Source organism: Euphorbia lathyris, chromosome 3 (genome assembly GCF_963576675.1).
Source record: "Euphorbia lathyris chromosome 3, ddEupLath1.1, whole genome shotgun sequence".
NCBI lineage: Eukaryota > Viridiplantae > Streptophyta > Magnoliopsida > Malpighiales > Euphorbiaceae > Euphorbia > Euphorbia lathyris.
Window position 1 is genome coordinate 74,842,972 of NC_088912.1, and position 13,625 is coordinate 74,856,596.

The following is a 13,625-nucleotide window of genomic DNA, read 5'->3' on the forward strand; positions in this document are numbered from 1 at the left end:
CCGTCCGACCCATGGCGGGAACGGATGCAGCATACCGTTCGACCCATGGCAGGAACGAATGCAGCATACCGTCCGACCCATGGCAGGAACGGATGCCGCATCCGTTCCCGCCATGGGTCGGGCGGTATGCAGCATCCGTTTAGGCCAATTTTGAAATATGCAAAATCGTAAATTTTTTAGTGACGAAAAATACTAAATCATTCAATTTTTGTGATGGAAAATGAAAAATTCTCCTATTTTTTGTGACGAAAAATGTAAAATCGTCATGAAAAATATGTATTATTTACATGAGTTCTTTGATAAAAGATGCCAATCTTAATGTTTCCGACTCGTAATCATCCATTTTCGGGGTTTGGATTGTCACACATCAATTATTTTCATAATTTCAATTATTGTTATTCGGGTTTATGATTTTGGAGAGAGAATTTTCAGTTTTTGATCAAAATTATGAGAAGGGCAAAAAATCCAAAAAGGGCGGTGGTAAGTAATTTAGAGGCGGTATTTAGCAATTCGCTTTTTGTAATACATTAAAGATGTTAGATATAATTAATATTTGAAACGTTTGAAATGACAGGGGATAAATGAGGGTGTGCAAGGTGTCCTTCCGCATGAGCCCTCAAAATTATAAGAGTCCAAATTTAAGACGTGCTTAGTCAGATATACATATTAGCTTAAATTGGAAAAATATATATAATATAATAAGATCAATTTACACCATATCACTACTTTGAGCGCATATGTGAGTTAGGGTCTGTTTGTTTTATGGGTTGTTTGCTGTTGGAAAAAAATGTTTTTTCAAAAAGTAGATATTTCCTGCTTTCGTAAAATGCTATTACTTTTCAGGTGTAAAAGACAAACAAAAAGCCACTAACCAAACACCTAACACTCTAATTTTTGAAATGAAAAAAAACAAACATGAACATGAAAATGAGCAATACACCCATTAGATATTCAACTATTCAAAATTCATAACCTTAAGATTCATTCATTTCTCTTTATATTTTTTTAATACAAAATTTTATTTAATATTAAAGATTTAATAAAAATTTAGTACATGCCCTCAAAAGTTTAAGACGGTCCTAATAACAGTTAAATATCAGTTAAACCAATTTTTTTCATTTTCGATAATTTATGTAATTAAAATTGATCTAGAAATGTTAGGATAAATTTAGGTTAAATTGTATCTTTATCCAAAAGAAATAAAAAATTGAAGATCCTGAATTGCAATACACATGACGCAAATTTAAATCCATTAGTTGAGAAATAAATAAACATAATTAAACTATTGGTTGAGAAATATATAAACATAATTAAACTATTGGTTGAGAAATATAATATCCTTTTAATAAGGTAAATAATCACCGGGGAACAGGCAACCGACACAGGATTTATCTCATCAATTTCTCACCAAAATCCGCAAAATCATCCAAATTGCATGTGATTTACTCCAAAATTAAACAGTTTATCACCTAATTATAAATTTTTCCCAAATTAATTTCAAATTCATCCCTAATATTTTTTTTGGAAGCACAAACATATTTCTAATGTAAGAAATATTAAATTGTATCCTTAACGTTTCTAATTTGAAGCAATTCTTACGACTTCACTTCAGAGACGGAGACAGGGACACAAGGATGCCGACCATTAGGAGCGACTCTTGTCCTCTAAGAAGTCCGTCGTTATTATCTCGACCCAAAATTGCTTCAAATTGAAAAATTAAGGATCAAACTATTAAAATTTCTTACTATGCGCTTCCCAAAAAAAACCCCAAATTAATTCTGAAGTAACATTCCTTGATTTCTTCTTCCCCTCCTCTTTCTCCTTGCAACTCCAGCAAGCTTCCTCTGTCCTCCCGGTCGCCGGATGTTAGGTTTCTCCGATGGTTTACGCAAGCTGACTATAAGATCCACAAAAGCACTTATGATGAACTTTCGCGACTTCTTGTCGTTTAAACTCAAGTAACAAACTAATAATTCTTCCATGAAATCCCAATCAATTTCTCGATCTTCTTCCAATTTCGATTCTATCATTTCTTCCATCGATACCAGGAAATCATTGTACGGATTCCACGAGTACGTCTTTATGGTCATATACTCATCATTCACATAATCACCATCCTCATCGTCGTCGTCGCTGCTGTCGTCGTCATCTTCGCTGTTATAGAGAATTTCGCTGATTGTTGATGTCGAACTTGATCCTCCGGCGCCGGCGCCGGCGACGCCTTCAACTTTGTCGGAGCGTCTCCTGAAGCTGAGCCGAGCTTCCTCCATGAGTGAGCTCGACGACGGCCCGATAGGCACGAAGAACCTGCGGGACCCACAAAGATTCGATGGCCGATCAAGTTTCTTCTTTTCGTTGCCCTTGACGAGTTCTATTTCGTCGCCATTTTGCTCCATTTCCCGACGGTTGTGAATTTCGTCTCTATTTTCGACATAAAGAGACTTGAAATTCTCTAACAAGAACTGATCAATATCATACAGCGTCGCAGCCTCGTCCTTTCTGGGATTCTCTCCATGATGATCTGCCTCGCGTGAGGTGGTCCGCCCGAGGGCGAATGAGGCTGTTCTAGGATGCTTGCAGGTTGATATAACAGATGAAAAGGAGCGAGGAGTTTTGATCTTACAAATATATTTTTGAATGAACTTGAATTTTTTTGGCATTTTGGTTTTCTTCAAAAGGCAAAACAATACATAGATAGATAGCTAATATATATAATCTCAATGTCACATATATATATATAATATTTGAAATACTATATGTTATATTCGTTTTTTTGAAATTTCATTAAGTAACATAAATTGCAAATAAAACAGAAAAGAGCTGACTCTAACTTACCAAATATTAAATGCTCTTATTCAAATTTAAACCTTTTATGGAGCATAAATTGTTAGAAACTGACATCAGATTATCTCTTATATTTATGAGTTTGGGAATCTACTTAAGGTGAAGAAATCTAGAGAGGATGTTTTCTGCTATGCTTGGATTTCATCCAATCACTTAATCATATTATTTTAGGTCAATATTTAGCAGTTATGTCAGTGTGATGAACTAATAAAATATAAAAAATTAAACCCATTAATTTATATTTATATGTACGGGCGATCGGGATAAGCTATATATTCGGTATGCACTTTACATCCGATCATTTCAGATAAACCGTTATGTAAATAACTTTATATCCCATTATTGATCTGGTACGTGTACCGTAAAATTAGCTATCTTACGTGCTATTTAATCAACGGAACAGTGAATTTATGTAATGATAATTATTATTATTTTTGGTCTTAAAAACCATTATATCTAAACTTGATTGCTATTTTTCATTTGTCTTTCTCTTTAATTTTATTTTTATTATTTTCTTTGTTGTTTAAATTTTCCAATTGTATTTTTTGACCAATATTTTTTCCTTTTTTTATTGTTGTGCATCAGTTACAAACTTTCCATACCTAACCCTTCTTAGGTTACTATGTATTAATGAAAATTTAGTTGGATTGGTTAATTGTTTATTATAATACTGAGGATAAATATTCCCTACTGTAAGATTATAATTTATTTTTTTAATGTTTTTTCTCAGCTTTGAAACATCAAAACCCAAAAAATTTCAAAAAATTAAATAGCAACTTCAAGATATAAAAAATCCAATCAAATCCTGAAATCTGACAACTTCTCCTATTTGTTTTTTTTATCTTATTTCAAAAAAAAAAAAAAAAAAACCCCAAACGGTCTATGCAAAGAAATAAGAAAAAAATCAAATCAAAGAAGTAAAACAAAAAAAAGAAAAAAGAAAAAAGAAAAAAGAAAAGGGCAACCTAATAATTTTTTATAGGATTAAGTCATTGTTTTGTCTCTTCAACTATATAAACTGTTGTTATTGACCTTTTGACTTATTATTTTTATTTTGTACTAATATTTTTTTGAAGATATTCTTTTGTAATATTTATAATTTGAGTATTTTCTCATTCAAAATGTTGATCTTTGCCTCGTGACCTATTTTGTAATATCAATCTTATTAACTTATCATTCAGATTGGTTGAGATTTCACAAATATTAACAGATTAAGGGGAAATATTACTAAATAATAGACCAGTGGATAAAACACAAGAAGGAAAATGTTACTAAATAATATCCAAAAACAAAAGTCAATATTTTAAATAGTTCAATGGTCAAATCTATATATAATATGAGGTGTCACTTATTCATATTTTACTGATAAAAAATATAATATAATATATAATAAATTAATTTTAATATTTAATTTATATAAAAAGATTATTTTATTCATATTTTATAAGAATTCTGCAAAATTAGATTAATTTCTAAATTATCTCCTAAAATCTCTCTAATTCTCCGCATATTTATATATAATATAAAGCAGTAACAATGAAGTTTATGTGTCACTTTCTCATTTTTTACTGATAATATGATATAATATAATATAATATAATATATTAATTATATTATTATATTTATTTATAAAATAATTATTTAAAGTAAATATAAAAATAAAATAAAAAAAATTAATTTATATAACAACTTTATGTCATTATTTTTAATTATTAAATTGTAATTATTTTTAATATTTATATGTTAAAAGGGTAAATTACACCCATGGCCACTGGACTTTATCCATTTTCACATTATGGCCACTGAACTTCATTTCTTCCTAGTATGGCCATTGAACTTTACACTTTTTAACACCGGTGGCTACTCAATTTTAACTAACTTCTCAAAATGACCGTTAACGATCGTTAACAACCTCAAAATGAAAAAATTCAAGAATTAAAGTTGTTCAGAACGACATTTAGCATGAAACCACATTTTTTATTTTCGAAAATCACATTTTTTGGAGCTTTCTCTCTCCTAACCAAACAACACTTAAATGACCTCAAAACGAAAAATTTCAAGAATTAAAGTTGCTTAGAATATTATTAATGCTTTGGAATTTTTATTTTTAGCTGTCAACGGTCGTTTTGAGGCATTGAGTGACCATTGGTGTTAAAAAGTGTAAAGTTCAGTGGCCATATCGAGAAGAAAAGAAATTCAGTGGCCATAATGTGAAAATGGGTAAAGTTCAGTGGCCATAGGTGTAATTTACCCTATGTTAAAATGAATCTATGCATCCTATGGACCAAAAATTAGTAACTTCTTTTTTTTTGTATGATTATATTACAAACATGGATCTCCTTCAAATTTCCAAAAAAAAAAAAAAACATCATATCTACTAAAATCTCCCTATATCTCTCATTCAATGTAGAAATTTTTATCTTGTTTTGTGTTGTGATTTCTCCTCTTTCCATTGCAATAAAAAAATAAAGTTATGCTAATTAATTAATTAAAATCACTAAATAATGTGTCTATTGTTAACAAGGTGAAAAGAATTTGTTGACTAATATACAATTTAATTGTTGGTATTGTTAGTGTTGTTTTAGGTTAGAAATGAATTGAAATCTTGAAGGCATAAGAAATGTTGGTACAATGTCATTTAGCATGCCTTCAACTATGAATGACTCCCTTTAACAAAGGCGTGTCACCTCAATTGCATATTTTAATAACATCAATTAATTACCAAAAAATATTAATTTAATCATCTAAGCATTTCTTCTTAAGTGACCCTAATTCCACTTTATAGTAATTTATCTCACACATATATAAAAAAATCTATTTATGCCTTGAGTTTAGATATCCCCATCATTCATGTGTAAAATAACAATATTCTTGAAATCATGTTGACTTTCATTTCACAAACATAATATAACACCTTGGCTAAACTCTATATGCTAAAGGCGTACAAGACATCTATATATAATATAAAACAGTAACGATGGAGCTGAAGTGTCACTCCCTCCTTTTTTACTGATAAAAAATATAATATAAAATATAATATATTAACTTGTGTTATATTATTATATTTATTTATAAAAAGATTATTTTATCTGTACTATATATAAGAGTTCTACAGAATTTAAATTAATCCCTAAAATCTCTCTAATTCTCTGCATATCTATATCTAAAAGTTCTACATAATTTAAATCTATATATAATATAAAACAGTAACGATGGAGCTGAGGTGTCACTTCCTCATTTTTTACTGATAAAAAATATAATAAAAAACGATGGAGCTGAGGTGTCACTTCCTCATTTTTTACTGATAAAAAATATAATAAAAAATATAATATATTAACTTTAGTTATATTATTATATTTATTTATAAAAAGATTATTTTATCCGTACTATATCTAAGAGTTCTACATAATTTAAATTAATCCCTAAAATCTCTCCAATTCTCTGCATATCTATATCTAAAAGTTCTACATAATTTAAATTAGTCCCTAAAATCTCTCTAATTCTCTGCATATCTATATATAATATAAAATAGTAACGATGGAGCTGAGGTGTCACTTCCTCCTTTTTTACTGATAAAAAATATAATATATTAACTTTAGTTATATTATTATATTTATTTGTAAAAAGATTATTTTATTTGTAAAAAGATTATTTTATCTGTACTATATCTAAGAGATCTACATAATTTAAATTAATCCCTAAAATCTCTCTAATTCTTTGCATATCTATATCTAAAAGTTATACATAATTTAAATTAATCCCTAAAATATCTCTAATTCCCTGCATATCTATATCTAAAAGTTCTACATAATTTAAATTAATCCCTAAAATCCCTCTAATTCTCTGCATATCTATATTCTATATAAAACAGTAACGATGGAGCTGAGGTGTCACTTCCTCATTTTTTACTGATAAAAAATATAATAAAAAATATAATATATTAACTTTAGTTATATTATTATATTTATTTATAAAAAGATTATTTTATCTGTACTATAACTAAGAGATCTACATAATTTAAATTAATCCCTAAAATCTCTCTAATTCTTTGCATATCTATATCTAAAAGTTATACATAATTTAAATTAATCCCTAAAATATCTCTAATTCCCTGCATATCTATATCTAAAAGTTCTACATAATTTAAATTAATCCCTAAAATCCCTCTAATTCTCTGCATATCTATATTCTATATAAAACAGTAACGATGGAGCTGAGGTGTCACTTCCTCCTTTTTTACTGATAAAAAATATAATAAAAAATATAATAGATTAACTTTAGTTATATTATTATATTTATTTATAAAAAGATTATTTTATCCGTATTATATCTAAGAGTTCTACAGAATTTAAATTAATCCCTAAAATCTCTCTAATTCTCTGCATACGATGGAGCTGAGGTGTCACTTCCTCCTTTTTTACTGATAAAAAATATAATATAAAATATAATATATTAACTTTAGTTATATTATTATATTTATTTATAAAAAGATTATTTTATCTGTACTATATCTAAGAGATCTACATAATTTAAATTAATCCCTAAAATCTCTCTAATTCTTTGCATATCTATATCTAAAAGTTATACATAATTTAAATTAATCCCTAAAATATCTCTAATTCCCTGCATATCTATATCTAAAAGTTCTACATAATTTAAATTAATCCCTAAAATCCCTCTAATTCTCTGCATATCTATATTCTATATAAAACAGTAACGATGGAGCTGAGGTGTCACTTCCTCATTTTTTACTGATAAAAAATATAATAAAAAATATAATATATTAACTTTAGTTATATTATTATATTTATTTATAAAAAGATTATTTTATCCATATTATATCTAAGAGTTCTACAGAATTTAAATTAATCCCTAAAATCTCTCCAATTCTCTGCATATCTATATATAATATAAAACAGTAACGATGGAGCTGAGGTGTCACTCCCTCCTTTTTTACTGATAAAAAATATAATAAAAATATAATATATTAACTTGAGTTATATTATTATATTTATTTATAAAAAGATTATTTTATCTGTACTATATCTAAGAGTTCTACAGAATTTAAATTAATCCCTAAAATCTCTCTAATTCTCTGCATATCTATATCTAAAAGTTCTACATAATTTAAATTAATCCCTAAAATCTCTCTAATTTTCTGTATATCTATATCTAAAAGTTCTGCATAATTTAAATTAATCCCTAAAATCCCTCCAATTCTCTGCATATCTATATTCTATATATAATATAATATAAAACAGTAACGATGTAGCTGAGGTGTCACTTCCTCCTTTTTTACTAATAAAAAATATAATAAAAAATATAATATATTAACTTTAGTTATATTATTATATTTATTTATAAAAAGATTATTTTATCCGTACTATATCTAAGAGTTCTACAGAATTTAAATTAATCTCTAAAGTGTCTCTAATTCTCTGCATATCTATATCTAAAAGTTCTACATAATTTAAATTAGTCCCTAAAATCTCTCTATTTCTTTACATATCTATATATAATATAAAACAGTAACGATGGAGCTGAGGTGTCACTTCCTCATTTTTTATATCATTAATTGTAATTATTAATTATATTTTTGTTAATATTTATATATTAAGATGAATCCGTGCATCGCACGGGTCAAAAACTAGTTCTTACATAAATTAGGAATACAATTACTTGAGGAATATATTTACTTGTCCCTTAATAATTGAAACCACCCCAATGCAACACTTCAGTAAAAACATTTGCCATTAATCAACTGTTGAAATATATAGCCCAACAAACGCTTTAGACTGAACCTTATCCCGAACAAAATAAGGCGCCTACTATGATTATGGAAAAAGGATAGCCGTTAAATATAACACATTTAAATTATCTCACCATAAAATGGGTGCAGATCGAACATTGGAAGCCAATTTCTTTCATCGACATTTGGAGCCATTCGATTTTCGAAGTAGCAGACACAATGGACCAATACTCAACCTCTATGGAAGAACGGGAAACTGTCCGCTACTTACGAGAGGACCAAGAAATAAGACATTTATTAAGGAAAATGACATAACCGCTTATTTACTTCTGATTACCCTAATCACTTTCCCATTCATCATCAGAAAATAATTAAAAGTTGTTCGAGTCGTCCACCATTCGTCAAACAAATTCGTGCATCTTTGTTCCATTAAGTTAACGTAAGATTAACTTCCATCCAATAGGACTTACGAGGTGCATGCATGTATTGTGAAAACTTATTCAGTGGAAACCCTATATCTGATCTCGTAAAGGTTAAATATTTTAGGCTACGAAAAATAATTCAATATTGACCCAGATCCAATAATAAGGCACCATTCATTGCTAAGCTTTTTTATGGGATTCGACGGACTAGAGACCAGTTTACTATCTGCCATTTTTCACTTTTCAAGAATAAAAGTGCAATATTTGGATTGATGTAAGTGTATGCTATTCGCAGTCCAATCCACCTCAATTCCTAAAGAATAATGTAATCCCCCAAGATTGGGTATTGAAAATTTGGACTCAAGAAAAAGAACCAATTTTTGAATGAGATCTGCATTGTTACTAGTAACCAATAATTCATCCACACAAATAAGACAAAATAACTGTATTTCATTGTGTTTAAGTAAATAGAGCGAACTATCAGTCTCGGAACCAAAGGACGCTAGATTTGATGTTAATTTCTTATGTCACATGCGTGGGGATTGTTTCAATCCATAAGCAGACTTATGAAGCTTATACATACTATACACGTTGGGCTAGTTTGCCTTGTAAAAATTTCTTCTAATGGGAGGGTCCGAATGATACCACAATGCTATTTGAACTCGGGCTTAATTGGAATGTTTGATAAGTATGGGAAATTAGCTACATTTGGAGAAGGTTAATACCACAATACTATTTTAACTCGCCACCTGAGGTCCAAGATTATTATAGAGATTGCTTGTAGAAAATCTACACGAGTTTGAGAAATTAGATACGCTTGGGGAAGGTTATATCCCCCCGAAAGAAAATATCAAGCACTCTTAAGACGTTGGAGAATGCGTCGGCTTCCTACTTAACACCCTAATGTACTATTTCGTACATTATTGAATCCTTTTAAGTTTATGTTCGTGTGCATGCATGTTATTGTGTGTCATTTAGAATTTTCCAAAGGAAAACACCCATTATTTCCGGAGCCTTTAGCATGCCACATTTTCGGTTCATATGATATCAAAAGCAAGTAAATGAAGGAAAATAAGGCAAAAATAAATCCCCTAAAGCACGCGGGACTAAATAAAAAATAGGAATAATTTCAAATAAAACCCCTGTGGTTTCGAGTTTTTATAGATCGGTACTTATGATTTTTTTTGTTACAAACCAAACCATGTGGTTTGCGCCATTAACAAGTTCGCGACATCTTCCTTCCATCTTTAACTTTGCAGACGCGGATAGGGATAGTATAGTCAATTAAAAAAACACTAATATAAAAGGCCACAAAATCCCATTCGATCCTAATCCTTCAAAATCCCAAATTACTTGCAAACCTAATTCTGATTTTTGCCCAAAATCTACACGATCGCTAACCATAACTCTCAATAATCTTCAAATCAGTGAAATTTCACTCACCCGGGTTGTTCTTCATTGCCAATCACAACCTAAAAACAAGTGCGCAAGCATTTGTAGTTGCAGAAAACAAAATCAAATCGATTTGGGATTCTATGAGTTCATCGCGTGTTCATCGAGTTTAAACACACTGAATATATAATGGAATGGAGTTCATTGTTACTGCGGTCATAGAGCACAGAGAAGAACAACTTGGACATTGATTAACATAGGAAGGAGGTATGTTGGTTGTTTTAGATATCCCAATGAAGATGCATATCGATTTTGGAATGGATTGACCCACCCATATATGATAGAGGAAGAGAAGTTATAAAAGAGATGAAATAGAAAATCAACAATTGCGAGGATAAAATCGAGCAATGTCGTGCTCGGGAGATTGATCTGCAACATGAAATGAAAAATTTAATAGAGAAGAATAAGGAATTGGAGGACCTTAATATTTGCAAGACTGAAGAAAGCACATATCTACAAGGCATTGTGGAGAAGTACAAGAGCATAAAATGCCCTATATAAAAAAGGTGTGTACACTATGCCATTTTTCCTTTCACATGACACAAGATACATGACAAACATTTGTTTTCATGTCATCTGAATATTTTTCATAACAGCATTTTAACTCTATGTCATCTGAAGGCGTAATGAAAAATGCGCTCGATTTTCAGATGACGTTACGATTATAGTCTTCTGTCATCTCAAAAGAACGTGATTTTGATGGAAAAGTCACTTAACCATCAGACGACACTACGAATAAATGACTGTCATTGTTATACGAAAATCAAAAAATCCAAAATTTTATACTTAGGCGCGCGGAGCAAAAAAGAGCAAAAAATTTAACGCGCGCTCAAAACTCAAAACCCAAAATCGATTCCCCCCTTCTTTTTTTCTAATTTTATCTCATTTTTTCTATCTCTACATCTTTCTTCCTCAAACTAAAGATCTCCAAATAGTTTCTCTCTCTTCCCTCCTCTCAACAAAGCTTTGATGGAAACACCTTAGAGCAGCCATGATCTCCTTTTTCTACTTTGCTTTATATGTTGTCTTTGTTCCTTCTTTTTCTTCAGCTCTTAGAGGATCGATTTTAAAGTCAGAGGTAAGGTTCTCCACATTTTGAATCGATGGTTTACCTGTTTAATTTATGCTATTAGTGTAACCCCCGTTCTGGGTCACTTAAAAAACTAAGCAACTATCATAATTTAAGCAAAAACACCAACATAACTACATAAAGGCTCCTCATTTATTACCGTCTATCAAAATCTCATAACCAAAGAATTAAATAATCAACCAAACAATTTAACCTGTCAATAATATTCACTGAAACTTAAGCAATTAATCCAGTCCAAAAATATAATAAAACCTAATGAATGTCTATGAAATTGCTAATAGGAACAAGACTGTTGTGCTGCCCAGCCTGAATGCAGGGTAAACCTGAAAATCTAGCAAAAGGAGAACTTCTGAACCTAGCCTGAAAATTTCAACATGGCAAGAGGTGAGCTGCCTACTCAATAAACATAATTGCAAATATTTATATATACATATACACATACAGTTCACATATATTATAATTAATCAATCAAGTAATCTTTAAGATTAAATAAATGACATCACAAACCGAACTCTTTATTACACATAATACCCTAAAGTTATTATATTTATTTTCAGGGCCCTAGCTAAATCTAAGTGAAATATGTCTAACGGTCTTATGGTGTTTAACATCAAAATAGGTATGTGTTATCGTCTACTCTTGCAAGACACACAACCTTGAGACTTCATAATATAAGTACTTTTATAATGGCACTGCTATCGTCTAATCTTGCAAGACGCAGTACCAATCCCAATTCAAAATTTAATAACACCCTACCGTCTCCTCTTTCAAGACAGGTGTATGCGATCACATTATCAACAAACCTCCAGACCATTGTACCTATCCACTTAAGCTAACTCAAACATAATCCAACACAATTTCATAATTCCTAATTTTCTGAACTCTTATACGTTCTCCTTTCTACCATGGTATAATTTCATAATTAATTATCTGGATAGATAAATACATGAGCAACCCGATTTTAAGAGAAACAAAAAATTATATTAATAAATTCAACTATCCAGTGAACATTTAAAACTTCACTCCTCAAATCACTCTGTGTATAAATAAACACAAATCAAATGATAACCAAATACTCAACATTTATTTTATGATTCTATGACAATATATCACAGACAATCACATAAATAGATAAATATATATAAACATAAGAAATTAAGTTTACCTCTTGTCCCCAAATGCTAATTAATTTATTTGGGTTCTAATTAACCCGTCGTTGGCTCCCCGGAGTTTCGCCGGAGCACGGTGGTCGGCCACCGGAAGTTTGCCGGAGATATCCGAATCGCGAACTGAGACTACCACGAGATAGCCAACGTTCAAGAGAGTCCAAAAGTACACCCCTTTCACAACTAAAATCGCCCAAAAGGTCGAGATCTAACGCTTTCATTGTGAAGCTACCCGCTCCGGTCACCATACTTTTTACTCAGAAAAATATTAATAGTGGTCTTAAAATGTTCTTCACGAAACAAGAAATTTAATGGTATAATTTTCATTCTAAGAGATGGCCGGAATAAGAAGTTATGAACGAAATTAAATTAAAAGAGAAAGAACTCAAAAGTTGCGCAGTCTGAGGGAGAGAGGAGGCGTTTTTGTTCTGCCAAAAACCTATTCTATTCCTTCCTTCGCTCTTCCTTTTTCTTTTTTTAATAATAATAAATAGTAATAATAATGATAATCATTAAATTAAAATAAAATGGATCCATTTTATATATAAAATACAATTTAATATTAATGATAAGAATAATAATAATATTAATAATTATAAAAATGTTAGCAGGTTCACGTAATAAAAATTTATAAAATACTATAATTGTAATATATATTAATATTTTATTTATAAAATACTTCTATAAAATTACGGATGTTACAATTAGCGTATATTTCCTTTTTTGTTGTCTTTCTCTCTCTCTCTTTGTGTAGGCTGATTTAGAGATCCAAGATGATCTTAGTCTCCTTACCCGTGGATCTGGCAAGTTCTATCCATTTGTTCATGGCCTTCTTGAATTCAAGGTCTGGTAAGAGTGCTCAGGTTCGATCTTATTTTTTTCATTCGTTTTCTTTTAATTTT

General features: G+C 30.0%; 1 protein-coding gene across 1 annotated transcript; it reads right to left on the reverse strand.

Annotated features, from left to right (window-relative positions):
• Window positions 1-1,382: 1,382 nt before the first annotated feature.
• LOC136224260 (transcription repressor OFP14) lies at window positions 1,383-2,675 on the reverse strand. The gene has a single exon (XM_066012539.1). The coding sequence runs from the start codon at window positions 2,658-2,660 to the stop codon at window positions 1,773-1,775; it is 888 nt and encodes a 295-aa protein (XP_065868611.1). The 5' UTR covers window positions 2,661-2,675; the 3' UTR covers window positions 1,383-1,772.
• Window positions 2,676-13,625: the final 10,950 nt, after the last annotated feature.